Source organism: Poecile atricapillus, chromosome 1 (assembly GCF_030490865.1).
Source record: "Poecile atricapillus isolate bPoeAtr1 chromosome 1, bPoeAtr1.hap1, whole genome shotgun sequence".
NCBI lineage: Eukaryota > Metazoa > Chordata > Aves > Passeriformes > Paridae > Poecile > Poecile atricapillus.
The window spans coordinates 95,047,271-95,066,568 of NC_081249.1; the positions used below are offsets into that span (position 1 = coordinate 95,047,271).

The 19,298-nt window shown below is 43.3% G+C and overlaps 1 protein-coding gene and 2 non-coding genes across 3 annotated transcripts; all 3 read left to right on the forward strand.

The window, feature by feature from the left end:
• Nucleotides 1-230: 230 nt before the first annotated feature.
• TTF2 (transcription termination factor 2) lies at nt 231-17,637 on the forward strand. Its single transcript, XM_058845959.1, has 23 exons — nt 231-275; nt 358-469; nt 677-763; nt 1,879-1,945; nt 2,418-3,374; nt 4,234-4,360; nt 5,191-5,373; nt 5,592-5,749; nt 6,609-6,690; nt 7,017-7,130; nt 7,735-7,885; nt 8,568-8,673; nt 9,677-9,867; nt 10,741-10,894; nt 11,661-11,752; nt 12,470-12,552; nt 13,013-13,152; nt 13,899-14,069; nt 14,666-14,724; nt 15,592-15,745; nt 15,852-15,934; nt 16,380-16,454; nt 17,272-17,637. Exons 1-23 carry the CDS (start codon nt 248-250, stop codon nt 17,414-17,416), a joined length of 3,519 nt encoding a protein of 1,172 aa, XP_058701942.1. The 5' UTR covers nt 231-247; the 3' UTR covers nt 17,417-17,637.
• An 867-nt stretch (nt 17,638-18,504) lies between these two features.
• On the forward strand, nt 18,505-18,587 carry TRNAL-CAG (transfer RNA leucine (anticodon CAG)). Its single transcript has one exon. It is a non-coding gene; the product is annotated as a tRNA-Leu (tRNA).
• Nucleotides 18,588-18,899: 312 nt separating this feature from the next.
• Nucleotides 18,900-18,973, forward strand: TRNAI-AAU (transfer RNA isoleucine (anticodon AAU)). The gene has a single exon. It is a non-coding gene; the product is annotated as a tRNA-Ile (tRNA).
• Nucleotides 18,974-19,298: the final 325 nt, after the last annotated feature.

Sequence of the window (19,298 nt, forward strand, 5' to 3'; positions counted from 1 at the left end):
CCCCGGGCAGGCTTTGGGAGCGCGGGCGCGCTGGCTGCGGCACCGGGGCGGGGCCCGAGACCACGCCCATCGCCTTGTGGCCACGCCCCTTTGTGTCTCCCCTCCCGCCCTCGGAGGGGATCGCGCAGCGCAGCGGCGATTGGCTGTCGCGCCCAATGCCCCGCCCCCTCCCCGCGCTGATTGGTGGGAGCCCCGGCCCGGCGGGATTGGCCGGTTCAAAGGGGGGGCGCGGCCGTGCTGCCTGGCCATGGAGGCTGTGCCGTGCGCCGAGCACGGTGAGGGCCGACCCGGGGTCCCCATGGGGGCGGGTGTGTGGGGGGCTCGGCCTGATCAGTTCCGCTCTTCTCCGCTCCGCAGGGTCCCTCTGCTTCCTAAAAACCGGCGTCCGCGATGGCCCCAACAAAGGGAAGAGCTTCTACGTGTGCGGGACGCAGGGCCCCGATGCCTGCAGCTTCGTCCTCCCAGCGCCGTAGGTGCAGGGCAGGGGCGGCAGGAGGGGGTCGATGGGACAGGGGACACACTTGGCTGTCCTGAGGGAAGTTCACTGCCGTGACAGCAATCGCAAGCTTGTTTTCTTACATAGCCTTTGTTTATCGTAGGTGATTGTTTTGCGGTGGCAGTTTCCTGGGCAGTTCGTCTTGTCTGTATTCTTCCGCTTCTCCTTTCCTCCTTTCAGGGTTCCTGCTTCTCACTGCTTGATCCATGAGGGGTGCGTGGTGGAGCTGCAAGTCCTGGTTCAGCAGCCGGACAGAGATGAATACCAGTAAGTTCCTCAAGTTTTTTAAAACCCGAATGTCTGCCTTCAAACGGGTAAAACCTGTGTTTCTTCTTCCTTCTTTGCCCTATGTTCAGTGCTTAAAATAATGTTCTCAACATTATGATTCTGACTCATGGTCGTTTAGTTTTTACAGTTACACGTCAGAAAACCTGAATCTCGTGGTTAAGTAGTTTTTCTGTAATGAGGATTTAACATCCACCTAAGCCGTACCTCTGTTCTTTGGGGAAGGGAGTATCTTCTTAGAGTATCTCATTTTTATGGCACCTTTGAAGACTTCCATTGTAGGATGCTGCCTCTTAAAAATAAAGATCGTTGCTCTTAGGATCAAGAGGATCTTAGCTCTCCTTCTTATTTATGAACAAGTGAGATAGTTGAACTACCAGTCATTCAAAGTGGAAACAGGGGTTTCTTGCACATGTTGAAATATTTTGAATTGTTTGATTGTGACTGACTTGGCAGTTTCCTACTAAAATGGGAGAGGGTCATTGAGCCCTGAGGCCTTCACTTACCCTGTTTCCAAATGATTGCCACTTTAATTAGCACTTACATTCAATAGTATAAACTTAGGTCATCAGGTAATTTTTGTTTTTAACAGAATTGAACATGGCTCTGTGGTTGGGTTCATCCAAAATCAGCATCAAATTCACCAGCGTTAACTCTGATTGCAGCAGTCCTGGTTGGCTGCTAGTTTAAGAAAGAAAGAAACAATATCCAAAGTATTTCTGTCCCTGAGTTGCTGTAAAGATGAGGTGGCCTGTGCAGTGTAATTAAAAGAAGAGCTGTCTCCTTGCACCTAGAAATCATAAGATGCTTCTAAGGCTCTAAACACAGACAGCTTTTTTGCCTGAGCAGTTACTCTTCTGTTTCTAAAATTAAAAAAAAAAAAACCAAACCCTAGGAATCTTTATTCAGAGAACACTACTCCTGTAAAATGCTCTGTTGCTAGTGTTCATGGCCTTTTGTTATGCAAAGGTATGAATGTAAAGTACAGATTAACAGAATTTGTCTGTAATGGTTTTTGGTGCAAAGTATTTTTAAAAGAATGCTTAGAGCTTCTTTACTGGCTCCTGGGATTGAAATCTTGTTTTAATCCTTGGTAGGTTGTTTTACCGGTGCCTTAAGAGTAAGTTGAATGGGAAGAAATGGTGTGGAAGCGTCCCATGGCAGGTATGAGTGTCTTGTTTGTATTGTAGTGTCACTTTATTCTGGCATGACTTTTCATTCCTTATACCATAATCACCTCTGAAACGACTTACTGGGAGATTTTATATTTTCCAGTTGAGAAGTGTATAAGCCCTCTGTCCTCTAGATGAGAATTATCTTTCTCCTAAGTTGTGTGAAGTACTCACTATTCTTTAGGCTTAGGAGAAACTTGGATTTGATTTCTGGCTGTCCTCTTTTGTAGAGATTGTGCTACTGGGACTTGATGCAAAAAAACAATGGGAATGGCAAATAAAGTTGAAAACCAGCCTTTTTGTTTTGGATTTCTTATGAAATGTTTATCCTCATTCTGTTAAAATGATAGGAAAGATGACTTTGGTAGAGGATGAAGTCTTGCTTGAGGTGATCAGGTTGTGTGTGTTATTAACAGGCTTTAATAATTTGTACATTGGCATTTACTCCCATGTACATCTTGCAGGATCCAAAAGCTACCAAAGTGTCAAAACCCTTGGAAACCCAGCCCAGGACGATACCTTTCTTCAATCCCACTAGCCAAAGAAATCCATTCAAAGTACTAGACAAGAATTGTGCTCCATCATCCTGGGAACAAATTAAGCAAAGAAATGGAGAGGAAAGTAAAGCAAAAGGAGTTAAAGCAGACAGTGAGTGTGTGCTGGTGTCACATAAAGAAAAGAAATCAACCTCTGATTCCTCCATAAAGACAGTACCTCTAGAAGAGCTCAAAAATAAAAAGAAATCACCCACAGGAAGTAAAAGTGACCCAGAACTTCAGCAGACTACAGTGTCTCAATCTAAACTTTGCCTTTCTGAGACCAGGAAAGGGAAAAATACACTTCCAGAGGAAGAGAAATATGGTGGCAGTGGCAGGGAATCCCGGAAGCCCTCTGATTGTGTGGACAAGGAGCCAGGAGCAAGATCAAAATTCTTGCCACTAAGTGATGGAAAGCAAACTACAAGTACCAAGCCTCCAGGGGAGGAGCAGCTGGGAGGAAAAAGCTTAAAAAGCTGTAGGGATAAAGAAACAATAGAGAAAGATTGCACTGGTCAGAAGAATGGCAAAATGGAACCAGTGTCTAAGGAAGATGCCACTTCCCCAGCAGGAGCACAGTCGACATCGAAGCATGCTGCCCTGAGGGGAGGGGCAGAGGCAGAATTGCCCAAGGCACAACTCAGGCCAGGGCTGCCACAGCCTCCTGGTGAAGCCTCTGGCAGTGACAGTGATGAAGTGCATGAAGTTGTTTGTTCCTCATCAGGTAAAATTAAACCTGAGAAATCAGTTGAGATTCCTACAGGAAAATCAGGAAAGAGTGTGCAGGGGACATCTTTGGATGCAGCAGCATCACATCACATGGAAAGACCCCAGGACCCTAAAGTGCTTCATGACCATCTTGTAGTCCAGCTGAAACAGAAAAAGGTCATTTATTTCAGCTATTATTTGGGGGCTTTATTGTTCTGATTCCAAGGTGACTTCCTTTACTTGTGACAGGCATCAGAATATGGTATCTCCTCACAGCAGAAACTCAAAATGGGGTTTAGGAAGATGTGGCATGGGAGGGCATTCAGCCTATGTACAGACTGGTTGTATTAAGCAGATACAAACCAATTACCTGTAAGGTAATAGTCTTCTGCCTTTGGGGGTGCTCAGTTTTGACTCACCTGAGGTCGTGTCTTGTCTTTTACCCTGAAAGTAATTTGCATAAAATAGAATAGTGCACAGCCAGTTTAACCTTTGTAAATAACAAGGCTGTATCTGGTAGCCTCTTTTGGCCTGGTGCAGTAGTTGTGATCTGGCTATGAAAGCTCACACTAGGGTGAAATAAACTACCTGCCTGTTTGCTTTTTTGTTTTTTTCAATAATTGCCCATCACTATGTTTTTCATTTTTATTATAAGCCCCACTGTTTGTCTAGAGCTCAGAGCAGAATCTTGAAATAAAGTCAGAACTGTTGTGCAAGCACAGAAAGAAAGGTGCAAGTAGGTTAAATGTTGTGGATATTTTAAGAGATGTTAAGATTGTCTGACTCACCTGCCTGTTTCATAAAGAGGAGACCCTGTGTCCTTCCATATTTTCTAAACACTAATGGTTAGCTTATTTACTGCTAAAAGACTTTTTAATTGCACTGAATGGCACTTGAAAGCTTTTGGAGATTACAGAACAGTAACAAAATACAAATTTAAATGGGATGAGATTAGTTCTTTTTAGACTTCTGAGCTGATTGTTCTGTGTCAGCAGAGCTTGGTAACCACACTCAAGTTTTGGTTTCTTTTTTGCAGAGTACATTGGCTACAGTGAACGTTCAGTTGCTGCCAGATAAAGGGGAACGGTTATTGAAGCAAGTGCAGGATTTGGAAGCTACACTCAGTGCTCTTAACATTTCAACAGCAGATACTAGTGAAAAAGGTAGGGCTACTTTTTTTTTTTGACTGCAGAAGTTTACAAAACACTTTGTCTTAAAATAGTTATTAATATTGAGGAAATATAGCATAAACTTATATATGGCTTGTGGTCTATAAAACGTTTGTCTGTTGAGATTTACTGAAGAGGAAGTATTAATTGCAAAATATGTGTCTGGGAGCATATGAATGGAACAACTCAAATGTTTCCTCTGTAATGTGGTGGCTTCCCAAGGGAGTTTCCTCCTATGGTTAGGATCTAGGTTTCCAGCTTTAGCTACATGATTGAGACAGGTATCTTTATGAGAACATGCTAATGAAGTGCTAACTATCTGTGTTGCATTATGGAACTGTGCTGTTCATTCATGTTGTTACTGAATATTCCACTTACCAGATTCAAAATGAGCAGCTTCCAGTGTGGCATTCCTGAGAGAGCCAAGCTCATGAGCTCTTGGCCCATTTGTTCTTGGATGTTTCAATAGTTTTTGTGTTCAAAATATTGACAAGAGAGACGTCTTCAAAATTAATCATTGGGGAGCAAGGTGCAAAACTGACCTTGTCTGCACTACTCTGAGCACAGTTGCGGAGTTCAGTGTTGCTGTAAACCACATACTGAGGCTGGAACTGAACTTGCTGCCTGTCACAGTAGCAGGCCAAGAGCACATGCTGGTAATTGCAGTAGCTCAGGTGATGTGCTGCTATTAAACTGATGTCACCGCTTCACAGTATTTTGCAAGCAGACTACTGGGCAAAATAAAGGCTATTCTTTGGGCTGTAGAGCAAGGCTCTGAGAATCACTGTGCAACCTTTCCAGGCTGTGATTCCTTTCTCCTTAAGGGCAAGATAGCACAAGCAGCAGCTGCCATGAAGAACCTTTGTCTAACCCAGTTGGCAGGCCAGGTGGTACGAAGCTGATAACACCGCTCCCGCTCCAGGATCCTACAGCCAAGGCCTCTGCAGGCTCACACAGTCACCTTTTGGCTGCTGCTACTTTGGGTTTCAGTGGCCAATGTTTTGGAAGTAAGTATAGAAAGACTTTGCCATTACAGAGAACACTGTTGTGTACTATTTCTGAAGTAATCCTGCAACTTGAGGATACATGTGAGAGTACTAAGCCTGTTTTGTTACTGCATACTGTCCCTCAGGCATCTGTAGCCACTGAAGTTAATCTCTGAGGTGAAAGATCTATTTGGGAAAGTTAGCTTTGTAAACACAACTCTGGTACTGTATCTTTGTAGTGGCTGCTGGTGTGCAGAATCTGTATGGGGGAAGAATGACAGAAGACCGACTCAGGGCTGTACACAGTGCCATATTTGAGGCTATTAATAATCTTCACAAATCTCTAGAATCCTGTCCAACAGAGGAGACAGCAGCTGAAGATCCCTCTGGACTGAAGGTGGGTTGGCAAGGATGGAAGTTGTCATACTGATGAATGAATCATAGCCTCTGAGTGGTACCCTAGAGCATTCCTTCCTTCCCACTTTGACATACTTTGCATCTTGCTGGAAGGAGATACACTAATTACATTCCATCCATGTTGTTTGTACATGACTGGCAGAACGGAGGTGTGAGAAGAGGCAGAGAACTTCATTGTTCATTCTTCCTGGTGTGCCATAAGAACTAATCTCTCAAAAAAGTGTTGTGGGTGATTGAGTTCATGCAGTGTGATGGACTCCAGAGTAGTCAGTTCTGATCTGTTTGAGGTTATATGCAAGGTATTGGAACAAAGGCACATGCCTCTACAGGATGGTGAGTAGATGCATATATGTTGTGTCACTTGTCACATTGTCTTGGGACCTTTTCAGTGGTGGAGAAGGCCACTGAATGTCCTGTGATGGTAGTATGTAGTCCCTCTTCCTGTTTCAAGAGTCTGTAGGGGTCTTAGACTTGGTGAGAAAAGGGGAAGCATTCTCAATCCTTTTCCTTGACAGTGGTAGCTGTTGTAAGCAAGGTAGTCTGGGGTGGATTTTCCAGCTGAGCAAGCTGTTGTTATCTGCTCTCTGAGAGCACTGAGGCACTAGGCTGGTTAGTGCAGGAAGCATTAGGAAGACTCATCTGTGGTACTGCTGACCTCCTGTCTTCAGAAGTTGCTTACCTTGAGTATCCCAGCCTGTGTGGAAAAACAACAGGTAGGTAAACTCCTTTGAGTAGGATTGTAGTAAAACAGTTGAACAGGATAATTGGTACAGGAAACAGAAGTGTCTAAATTTTGCCAGGTGTTTCCTTCAAATCCTCTGTCTCGCTCACCCTCTCAGGTCCCACTGCTGCAGCACCAGAAACAGGCACTTGCATGGCTCCTCTGGAGAGAGAGTCAGAGGCCGTGTGGAGGAATTCTGGGTGAGCAACAGAACGGCAAAATGGATTTTGTGGGGCAGATCTATGGCAGCGGTTTTGCATGTAACTTATTTGGTGGCAAATAACTGGTTATTTTGTAGGCATGTCAAAAGGGCTTGTTTTCTGAGCCCTACTACCAAGCACAGACATTAACCAATTACTAAATCATACCCTGCAATTTTCATCTGTGTATTTTGATTTTCTGGCCTCCCCAGGGCACTTTCTGTTGTACTATTTCCCTCAGTGTAGATCCAGATGGGCTCACCTGACTCACCTGAGGTTGTTATCACCATTTCTGCAGGTGATAACTTGCGTGTGTCTTTTTGCAGCGGATGACATGGGCTTGGGGAAGACTCTAACGATGATTGCGCTCATTCTGGCCCAGAAGCAGCTGAAGACAGAGAAAAGAAAGGAGACATTAGAAGTATGGCTGTCCAAAAACGGTACAGAATTGCTTCCATCCAACAACACATATGTTATGATGAAGTGTCATCTGAAATGCCTAAAGCAGTATAGGTTAAGAGGTCATAGAACAACATACTCTGTCTGTACTCGCTTTCCTTTTGCAGGAAACTTTCATTTGGCTGTATTGTACTGTGCTTCCTTGCATGACCTTTCTCTTGCTCAGGGTCATTTTTGTCTCCCATTGCATGTGTAGGGTTTTCCAGCTCATTACTTTATATTGTTTTGGGTTTTTTTTTTACTGTTTTCCTGAAATAGTTAAAGCCAGCATATGCTGCCTTTGCAAAAGGTTTCATCATTTTTTAAACATATGGATAGTTTTCACAGGGACTTCAAGTAGTTACTACTCGCCTCTCTGTAACTGATCTTTTTTCTTTTCAACTCTCCCCCAACACATCTTGTCCACAGACACTGAGGATGTTAGTGCTTTTTTAAAGAGTACTGCTTCTGTGTCCATAGTCTGTACTGTCTGTATCCTTATGGAACTGGTTGGACACTCTTCTCAATTGTGAATTTCCAAAAATTCTGTCTTTATTCTAGTCTAATGTGAAGACATTGAAACCTGTCTGCAATATTTTCTTCTAGACTTCACTGTTATCCCTTCCCATGCCACTTTAGTCATTTGTCCTGCATCCTTGATCCATCACTGGAAGAAAGAGATTGAGAGACGCGTGGCCTTTGGCAAACTGAGGGTCTATTTGTACCACGGGCCAAATCGAGATAAGCATGCAGAGGTGTAAGTGCTAAACCATAAATATGACCAAGAAAAGCAAAATACTACATAGCAAGAGATTTGTGTTTATCAAAGTTGAAATTCAGTGGATATAGAATGATGGGAGAACATGAAGTATTGAAATGTGGAAGGTCCAGAAAGTCAGGCTGATGTTGCTGTCAAAGTGTATTTAGTAAAACATTTATGGTCTGAGCCCATGCTCAGTGGTTCTGGTGGAGGCTGTCACTGCTTCCGATAGCAAAAAAAATAAAAGGTGCATATTCTCTAAAATCTCTCTTGCTTGCAAAGATTGTCAGTGGCAGTTTTTTTCTATGCTTGTAGTTGTATTTTTTACCAGCTGTTTGTATAGATCAGTATGTTTTCTAGACCTCTTCAGGCCATGCTGAGCAGTATTCCTGGGTGCCAGGCTCTAAGTAGGGCTCATGCCATATGGTGTGCATTCTGGTCAGTGGGCTTGTTCTGTCATCTTGAGCTTGATGTGTTTACTTCCAGGATCCGTAAAATGGGCACGATGCCTCTTTCCTATTTGACTGCAGTGAAGTTCAGTTTTCTGTAAAACTCAGCGTTTCAGCTCATGTGGTGCTGTGTTGTTCTTAAATGCATTCTTCAGCATATATTTAGTCTCTCTTGCAAAATTAGTTCCTTATTTGTTCTTCGTACTGATTACTTCTTTCCCTTCATTCAGGCTGTCTGGATATGATGTTGTTGTCACAACCTACAGCCTTCTCTCCAAGGAGGTTCCCACAAGCAAAGAGGAGGGGGAAGTCCCTGCTCAGGACCATGATGTGGGGGTGAGAAGCCATAATGTCAATAGGGAATTGCCTTAAGGTTTTGTTGTCTGAGGTGTTGCAAACTATTTTTTCAAGTAGCATCTTATATGTGCTATAGTGAGCAGCAGCTTGATTTTTTTTTTTTTAAATAAGCCCCTGTTTATTTTTGTAAAAGCAAAGCGATGAGAGCAATTGCTGTGATGTACTGCCAGAACAGATATAGTCACAATATATCTCTTCTGCAGAATTATAGACTATGCTACATTGAGTAGAGTTGAAATGTCTTAGGAAGTAATTTTAAGAATGCAGTGGTGAATCTCATTCTCCTTTTGAGGTGAAGGAGCAGTAGAATCTCCTGTTTGATGTTCTTTGTTGCTTGAAGCACTAATGTCACTCCAAACTACCAGAAACCTGTTGTGCTCAGGTGTGTCTGGGTCAGTCAGAGCTGAGACTGAGGCAGCTTCCATGCTGCCTTGAAGAAACAGCAGTGTGCTGCTGGCTGAACTATGAAAATAATGATGTGATTGCTGAGTGCTGACTGAAATGACTACACAGTGTAGAGGAAGTCCCTTGCTGTCTCTGACCTCTGTGCACAGCTCTAGATGTAGTTCTTGAAGAAAACAGGACTTGGAATTTCCTGAAACTTCTAGATGGCATCTATAAAATTCTGAGAGATCAGAATAATTATGTGGTCTTTCAACTCAGTATAGTGAAACTTTACTGATAAAAAACATCTCTTGAAGCAAGAACGTTATATAATAAAATACTAAAAGCAAGAAAAAGAGAAAAATGCTAGAAATTGTTATTGAGATCAGGCAAATAGGTTAGTTTTTGGATTATAAACTTTAAACATGGAAGCTTAAAAGAGATTATTTTTAGACACCATTTCTTACAAGACACTAAGATCACAAACTGTTGCTGTCTAACATCAGGAAAAGACTTCTGGCTAGAAAAATGTGTTTGCTTGTGGCTCCTTGGAGAGCCTAGGTTTTGCTTCAGATCGTAGTCTGCTTTTTTCTTTCAGAGTGGATCATCTCCCTGTTCACCTCTGCTCAGGGTAGCCTGGGCTCGAATTATCTTGGATGAAGCTCACAATATTAAAAACCCACGGGTTCAAACCTCTATAGCTGTGTGCAAATTGAGAGCCAGTGCCAGATGGGCTGTCACTGGGACACCAATACAGAACAACTTGCTGGACATGTACTCTCTCCTAAGGTGAGCTGGCTACATGTGACCACATGGACAGGGATCCAGTCCTAGTAATTCTTCTCTGATGAAATGCTGAAGTTGTTTCTAAGTTTGAGATGTCTCTGAGATATGTGGAGTAGTAGGATTAGTTATATAAATGCTTAGCACTGGATTGCAAAGGCTGTGGTTGAGGCATTGCACAAGGCTGACCATGTGTCTGCTGTTGCCATGTAGCTTTTCTGCCTCCATGGAAAACAAAGGGGAAATTACCTTGGATCTCCTTTGTGCTCAGGATGAGTATGCACAAAACCAATTTTGATGAGCAGAGATGTTATGAGTTAATCCCTTTTGTTAGCAGGTGGTGGGAGGACCACCTTGGAGTGTTACGCTACAAGAGCATTGAAGGAAGGGGTGAAAACTTTGGCTTCTCTGAACAATGATGAAGGTGCTCCTCATTGCTGAGGGGGGAAATGTTACAAATGGTGCTGGAGAACCAGAGATAACTTGCATTTGAAATTAATTTTGGATAATTGTAATTAATTGTCAAGTAAAAAGCTTGCTAATTTGAAATAATAGATGAATATGCTTTTTGGCAAGTGCCTCTGCATCCTGATGTCTTTTGTTTGCTGGTGATGCTTGAAACATAATGGGCTAAGAGGAAATGATGGGTACAGAATCAGATGCTTACAGTATTAATGATGGTAGGACATCTAAGCAACAAGTTGTCACCACCATTACACTGGAAGTGTAATCTTTACATTACATTAATGTTCTTGGTCATGCAGTTATGGCATTTGAAAATGGTTTGTTTTGGTAGCAAGGAATTTGGTTCTGGTCACTCTAGAGTAAATGAAGAGCTCTTCTTCCCTTGGTATGAAGTCTCCTTCCTTCTTATCACAGATTTCTACGTTGCTCTCCTTTTGATGAATACAAAGTGTGGAAGTACCAAGTAGATAACAACACACGGAAGGGAGGGGAGAGGCTAAGCCTCTTAACCAGGAGCCTCTTACTGCAGAGAACTAAGGATCAGCTGGATTCAGCTGGCAAGCCCCTGGTAAGAACTTCACCCTCCAAAATGATACCATTATTCCATTGTTCTCCTTGCAGCAAGCAGTTAGTTATTTACATGCATAAATTTGTTAATGGGTGGGGTTTCCTGTCTGCTGCAGTGTCTTGAGCAAGAGAAGCAAATGCCTGTGGGATGCTTTGGTTGCTTACCCAGAAAGTAAAGTTCAGGAGAATAATAAAACTTTTCAGTTTTAAGTCATGTGCAGACAAAAATATGCCAAGTAATTGTACGTAGATGGCTGCTTAGTGGAAAGTTAGTCTAAATCACTGGACTAGCCTAGATCTCTGAGAACCCAAGCTGCCATATCTCAAATGGACCTGATGTGGGCTGGAGCATTGGCTTTCTGCATTGCTTTTTACAAACAGTCTGTTGAATGGAGAATTAGATCATAGGCATGTCTTAAGCCTTTAAAATGTGTAGTTTTGGTGTACCATCTGATTCTGAAAAGGGAAATAAGATACTCTAACAACACAAAAATTAATTAATCCCTCTGTGGTAGTTGAGCAGTTCATACATAGTAGTTCATGCCTCTTGTTAATGGATGAGCGAGAATAAAGATTTTTATTGTGAGTGTTAAACAGGCTCCTCGGAGTTCTGTGAGTGTCTGTGTTGTGTCAACTGTGTAAATACATACAGCTTTAGTGAACAAACACACTTAGAGTACTGTGTTAAATCTTGGATTGCTGGTGTTTGTGATGTTCTCTAAGACTTGTGCACTATGTACATCTGACCCTGTGAATTTTCACTTCAGGTGTCTCTGCCCCAGCGTAGTACACAATTGCATCAGTTAAAACTTACAGCAGAGGAGCAATCTGTGTACAATGTGCTCTTTGCAAGATCCAGGTAGGAATATTGGTAGAGATACGGTATTTTGTGGGTTTGTTTCTTATTGGTATGGGAATCGGAAGAGAAATTCACTTCAGATGAGGAGAGCTTTTGGATAAACTCCAAAATTTTTTCCGCTTCTGATTTATCTGTCTATTGTGTTTGAAAATACATTGCTTGTTTGGATAGCAGGCAAAACTAATGGATTTCTTTTCTCCAATATATTCATGCCTCATATGAGTTTTGTATTCTAGCCTTATGCTTAATCTCACCGATTTCAAGACTCCAAAGACTTGGAATTACGAATATTTCTTAAATGATGAAGTGTGAGCACCTGTAAAGGAGATAATTATCATCTTTGCTCTGTGATTCTTGTACAAGTAGAAATTACGGTGGTCTCTCCAGATAGCTGTAATGCAAGCCAGCATCATTTTGTGTTCTCTTAGGCTCTTTCAGCAGTGTCACTGTAAAGAATTTTCCTTCCTTTAAAATACACATTTAAAGGTGTTCTCATACTCAAAAACCAGCCTTGCTTTCTCTTGTGATTTCCAAAATGCATCTTTGGTTTTGATCATACTCAAGTTAAACAAAACCTGGGGTTTTTATGTGATGGTTTGGTGACTGAATAATTAATGAAACCTTCCTTACCTTAATGCATCATCAGCTTGCTAAGCTCAGGTCCCTCTTGCCTTTTTTCTTGCTATGAATCCCAGTGTCTTTGTCTTGTTTTTACAGGTCAACACTACAATCCTACTTAAAGAGACAAGAGCAGAAAAATGAAGGCAGAGAGTATGATGGTGGTAACCCCTTTGAGAAAGGTATGAGCATGCCCTTCCCTGAAAACATTTGCAGAAGTGGCTCTTAAGTGCACAGTTCAGAAGTGGGAACAGACCTGGGGTCAGGACTTAGAAATTCTTTGGAAAATGCTCCCCTCATGTTACAAAGACTTTTACCTTAATATTCTAAAAGTGTTGTTCTCATTGTGGCTCTGGGAAAATCTCTTAACCGTTCTGGGTCTAAAATTTCCTTTGAAATAAAGGTCTAGTTGCTCAGATAACACATGTGAGCATTACTGTATGGTGTATCATACTCTGACTTGGGTTGTTGCCTTTTTCTTTTTTAATTGAAGTGGGGGTTGATGGGTTCCTATGTAAAATCAGGTATTTGCTTCCCTGTTCATTCTTGACTCCTTTTCATGAACCTCTTCCTCGAGGTGGGTGGGCAGTGCTTGGAAATGCCTCCCAGAGGTCTTGATATTTTGTCTTCCTTCCTTGACAGTTGCGCAAGAATTTGGAGTCAGTCAAAAAGAATTTGTAGCAGGCTCACAAAGTGCTTCCCAGGTCTCAAGTACTGCCCATGTCTTGTCCATGCTCTTGAGGCTCCGTCAGTGCTGCTGCCATCTCTCCTTACTGAAAGTGGTAATTGTATTGTAGTGGTGTTTAGAGTTTTGTGGGGTTTATTTAATGTTATATCAAGTTAATGACTTGGTAACATCTTTGTTTTTCTTAGCTATGAGAGTATGAACAGAGTCAATTTTAGGACTCTGTGTTTTAAAGCCCAAGCTGCTTTAGATGGGCTTACCTTCTGCTGAAGAGTTCCTCAGCATGATTTATATGGGCAGCTGTGTCTTTGGAAATGCCTTTATTCAAATAAAAAGGGAATTAGAATTTTTAATGGTAGCCTTGATCTTAACCTAGCCTTGAAAAGTGCACGAGTGTAGCCTGTTTCAAGAGCTTGTGTGTTGGAGAGCTCTGTCAGTGCTTTGAGGTTGCCTTGCAGGAAGCAGACTAATCTTTCAGGAGTTCTTGGCTCTGAGCTATATATATAGCAGCTGTAGTGAAAGTTCAGCTGTTAGCTGTTAGGAAACATTTATGTTCTAACATCTGTAATCCTGCAGTTGTTAAATGCTGGGAGCGGGTGTGAGGAGACTGGACCACAGGAAATGGCTAAGCTCACATGCTTTCCATACACTGCCCCTTTTGGGGCAGAATAAAGGTCCAAAGGGACTGTTTGATCCAGTAGTGTTTCTTAATTGTTCTGTCTTCATATTGCATAGCATCCTTCAATCCCAGCGTCCTCAGCAGATGCTGTGCAGGCTGGATCAGTACTGAATTTGATCTCAGGCTTCACTGTGATTCCTTATTATTTTGCTTTCTTCCCACAGGCTCTGGATCCAGTTAACTTGAACAGCGAAGGCCTTGCACTCTCCATTGAGGAACAGCTTAGTGCTTTGACACTGTCTGAGCTCCAGACTCCTGATTCCAAATCAACAGTCTACCTCAATGGCACAGCTTTTCAAACAGATATCTTTGACATCAGCAGGGAGAGCACCAAGGTATTCTGGCTGTGCCATTCTTACCTTCCTTGAGAAGCTTGGATTTCAGCATTTTGCTTCTTAAATGGCTCATGAATTGTCACACCTCAGTAACTGTAGATCAAGCTAAGTTGCCAATTGAGATGAAATCAGATGAGTAGGTTGATAGCCTGCTGAACCCCTGCTGGGAAGGCTCCAGCTTCTCACAGGTAGAGGGGTACTTCTAGTAAAGCTGTGAGAATGTGACTGCTGAGAAACCGTAAGTGAAAATCTTAAGCAGTGGCTTCCCAGAAGTTCAGAAGAGCTTGCATGTGAAACCATGGTGCTTGTGATGAGCTAGAAAAAAGGGATGGCAACAGGAGGAGAGGTTGCAATAACTTCTCACAGGAAGGTCGGAATCTGTAAGGCAGGCTTGTATGATTTGGTTTCCTGTCCCTGTTTTCTGTGGTGGGAGTGTTCTTACAATGACTGTTAAAAATCTCTTCAAACTCTAAGCACAAAAGAAATTCCAGTTGAAAAGCTATTCTGATTACTTTCTACTTTTAATAAAGAATATCCAAGCATGAGGTGGATTATGAGAGCAAGCAGACTAATGTTTTGGATTTTTTTTCCTGCAGATCGCTCAACTCTTGGCCGAATTGAAAACTATTCAGAGTCACTCACAGCCTCAGAAAAGGTTAGCAAGCATGTCCTTTTCTTTAGTCATAGTGATTGAGAGAAGCACACTCTTTCTTGACAACAGCAGAAATAGCTTAAAATAATTGAATACAAAACTCATGGTGAAATAGTGACAGTACTGCAGTAGTTGAACACAAGTGTTGAGAAAAAAAGTCTAGGACAAAAGAGGGGAGTTTAAGATACAGGTAAATGTAAATATAAGGGAACATGTGAAAAATCTCAGGCCTTGAGGACCAGGAAGACCATTCTCCAGAAATAGGACTGGGAATAGTTAGGTTGTGATGAGAAGTATTTGCCCACCCCAAAATCCAAAAAAAGTGGAGGACTAAAGTAGAGATTAAAACTGAACCTGTTAGAGATAAAGGAATGCATTGATCACAGGACTTACAGAAAGATTTTTTTCCAGTCTTTTCCAAAAAGATTCCCATCATAAGAATGGGAGCACCAACATTGCTTTTGTTCCCTTTCAAGAAACTATCAAACAAATTACTCCCTCCACAAACTGTTTAGCCCAAGAAGCTGGGGAGTGAGAAGCTATAGTGAATCTAAATTTGGTGTTGCTATTGATTTTTGTGTTCTGCAGAAAAAGCTGTGTTGTGACTCAGGTTTGTGGTTGGGAGGTGGAAATGTGAAATCCAAAAATGGTGGTGGAAGCTATAGACTTAATTTATGTAGAGTTTATTTGGTATTAGCCTTCCACAGCAAGTTCCACCACTGCACCTCTATTCCTGAATTGGGGAAGGGCTCGGCTCTAGTTTGCAGTGGGGACGGGTGCCTGAATTGTTGTAGCCCCTTGGGTGAGACACTGCAATGACCAAACTGTTCCAGGACAGAGTTGGTTGTAAACTCCCTGTTCTCTCTCCAGTGTGGTTGTCTCTCAGTGGACAAGCATGCTCAAAGTTGTGGCTGTGCACCTGCAACGCCTGGGGCTGAAGTACGCCACAGTAGATGGCTCTGTCAATCCCAAACAGAGGATGGATGTGGTGGAAGAGTTCAATAACAATCCCAGAGGGCCTCAGGTATGCATTCAGGGCAGGGAAACAGTCCCTAGCACTGCTATGAACAGCTTTGATGTCTGACTGTGACTATAAAACAGGTTTCTTAACACTCTTTTGGCCTTTGAAGGTAATGTTGGTCTCATTGCTGGCTGGAGGCGTTGGCCTGAACTTGACTGGAGGAAACCATCTCTTTCTCCTTGACATGCACTGGTAAAGGGAAATACAAATTCCATCTTGGAGGGGATAGGTAGGGCATGCTGCCTGCTTTCTCACTGCATGTATTATAATGTCTGATGCAACTGCGTTAGGAGGGAGGTGTTTAGTATTCCTTGTAACTTAGTCAGCTGGACCCATCTCTTACATAAATATTCCTGAGTTATGGGGTTTGTCTTTTAGTTTCACTCTTTCCTCACCACCTACTCAGCTTTCTCTGAGAAGCAACTGTTGGCCAGACTTGGGGCTACATGGTGTCAGTCATGCCCTTGGCTTTGTGTGGAACCCAGGCCAAAGGGAAGTACAGTCAGGGTGAAGGCTGGCCATCAAGCTGATAAACCTAAGGTAGCCTGGGAGCAGTTTTAGCTCTACAGAGGAAGAAAACAGGATTCCCTGGAAGGCAGGAAGATGAGGCAACTTTTTTTTTTTAATTACCTTGTAGGAATCCCGCTCTGGAGGACCAGGCGTGTGACCGCATTTACCGTGTGGGGCAGACGAAGGATGTTGTGATACACAGGTCAGCATTTTACTTAGCAGAACGAGGAGCTGCTGCTTATATACTGCCAGGCTTTAGGTTTCTCTGCTTAGAGCTAGACACAAGGTCTAGCAGTGGCATTGAGATAAAAATGTTTTCATGTGTTGTGTGGCATTTGAATGCATATTGCTGTCCTGAAAGCTAGCAGGAGTTTATTGGTTTTCAGCTTGTAAATTATTGGGAATGTCCTGTTCATTCCTGAGAACGGTTTGGGTGCTAAACCATTTCTCTTAATTGAGTGGAGATTTTTTCACTGTGATCCCTAAGCCTGAACCTTTATAGTATAACTAATAAAAAACACATAAAGCACTTCTAATAAGTGGCAAAGTTGACTTTTAGAAAATGCACCTGTAACTAAGTACTGAAAGATTAACTTAGTTACAACGCATGCAAAGCACTTTCAAAGACTGGAATCTAAAATGCTATTTTGGATACAATGTTTTTTTGTATAATAAACCAGTCGGTTATCAAGCAATAATTACAGGATTTTGTCACAGAATTACTGTTACTTCAGATGACCAAAGTTGAGACCTGAAGTGCATCAGACTTGTATTTAAAATGTTATCATGGTTGGCTATGAGGACAGCTGGTTTCTGTTCAGATGTTGTCTTGGTTTCAGAAAAATTAGGAAGGAGGAAAAGTATTTTGTCAGTCACATAATTTGCTAATCATTAATTTCTCCGTAAGATGAATCTCTTGAAATTTACTGGGGAATTGTTTATATAACACTGACACTTTCATAGCACATGAGATGGTGTGGCGTTGTCTTTAATTTTTATTTATTTATTTATTTATTTAGGTTTGTCTGTGAAGGAACAGTAGAAGAAAAGATCCTGCAACTCCAGAAGAGGAAGAAAGGTCTTGCTCAGGAGGTTCTGTCAGGCAAAGGAGAGACCTTCACTAAGCTCACTCTGGCTGACCTCAAAATTCTCTTTGGCATCTAATTATCATTTGCAATACCCAAGAGGAAGTAATTTATACCTACGAGTAACTGTGCAGATTTCAACATAAGACTTCTGTTTTGAGGTGCTCATTTATGTTCAACAAACAACTACATTTTTATAACTGTTCTGGAAAGTTATCAACTTCAATAACTAGTTTCACTATTGACCATGTATGCAAAGGTTAATAAAGTTTTAAGTTAAGCTGTTGTTTTGAAACAAAACTGGTTCTTGGTTTTCTATGAATGCCTTCTAGTTAGAAAACTTTCCTTTTTAAGGACAGGAGATGCACAGGCATAAGAGAAACAACAACAAGGGAGACAAACATGAGGTAAGGAAGTTCAGAGGTTCCGTGGTGAGGTTGTGTGGGCATGCAGGAAAAAAAAATTTAAAAATTGAGCATGATTCTATAACAAGACTATATAAATTTTAGAATTGTATGTAACAAAATTAAGGAAGGACTTAGAAGAATACTTCACTTTCTCCTTTGTTCTTGAAAATTACTTTTTCTACCCTGCTCAAAAGATTTACTGAAGCAAGGACTTAGATTTGTGTTATGTTTCTGTGAAACAGAACCTGAGTTCCTAATGGCTATGGGAACTTCTTTCTGAGTTTTGAGGAAATTCTGAAGTTGCAGGTCTACCATCTACCTTTCGCTGCCATCTCATGAACTGGCAAATTTCTGTAAAGTGAAGTGAATGTGTGGTTTTAGTTTGATTCAAATTATTTTAAAGGAATAAGTGACTTTGCACTGTTATTTACAGAACTGAGCAAAATATCTCTAATGGTAGCACAGGTCTTTGTAACCCAAAAATCTCGGTCTCTTGTGGGGGGCTGAGAGCAGCCTTCACCAGTGGGCACTGAGGGTATGACTGAAGAGCGGTTCCTGCTGCTGCTGTTGTTTCAGGGTGGTGTGTCGGGGCGTTTAGGCAGTGCCGGGAGGCGGTAGGAGGCAGCTGGGGTGCCGTGCTGCCCTGGCACAGCTCTGCCGCTCCCCGTGTGCTCAGGTGCCGCAGCCCAGGTGCGCCTGCCCGGGGCGCTCCGGGCTGCGGTGGGAGCGAATCGGGCCGGCCGGGCACTTTCCCACAGCGGTCAGGATGGCCGAGCGGTCTAAGGCGCTGCGTTCAGGTCGCAGTCTCCCCTGGAGGCGTGGGTTCGAATCCCACTCCTGACATCGTACTTTTTTCTTCTCTGGCTGTGCCCCGTGCGGTGCCGTTTTGCTGCGCGCTCCCGCCAAACACGAGTGCGGGCCGACGGCGCGCCATCCTTGCACCGCCGCGGGTGGGCGAGCGGAGGGTGGAAGTGCGCCAGGGCCACGCGTGGTGCCCACGGTTTTGCGCCTCCGTTCGGTGCAGGCGATGCCGTCGCGGATCGGCTCGGACTGGGTCGGCGGCCGCGCGAGTCCTGGTGAGCACTGCACTGCACTGCACTGCACTGCGCTGGCTGCAGTTTCATGTGCAGAATGCTGCAAAGGCGTCCCCGGACGGGCCGGTTAGCTCAGTTGGTTAGAGCGTGGTGCTAATAACGCCAAGGTCGCGGGTTCGATCCCCGTACGGGCCACTTCTGTTTTGGGCCTCCCCCCGTTTTGGGGGCTGCTGGTGCGGCTTCTTCCCGCGCTCCTTGGGCCGACCAGCAGAAGGGGGAGAGAAGCGCGCCCTTTTGGAGGCGCCCACACCCCGCCGTGACCGCATCCACAGCCGGGTAAAAGCTGCCGCTGTTGGGTTCCGATTTGATCACAGGGGCTGTTTCTTTAGCGGGACGGTGTCCAGCCGGAGGTGAGGAAGCGAGGGGCTGAAGGAAAGGCGTCGTCCAGGGCGGACCCCGCAGGAGGGCACAGCCCCATCTCCTGTAGGGATCGGCACGGGCCGAGACCCCAGGCCGCGCT

Bases quoted from the DNA above. Each gene is read 5' to 3' on its own strand.
- TTF2 (XM_058845959.1), top strand. From the start codon at position 248: ATGGAGGCTGTGCCGTGCGCCGAGCACG. The intron at 470-676 runs GTAGGTGCAGGG...TCCTCCTTTCAG, and splicing joins AGCTTCGTCCTCCCAGCGCC to GGTTCCTGCTTCTCACTGCT. The intron at 11,753-12,469 runs GTAGGAATATTG...TTGTTTTTACAG, and splicing joins GTGCTCTTTGCAAGATCCAG to GTCAACACTACAATCCTACT.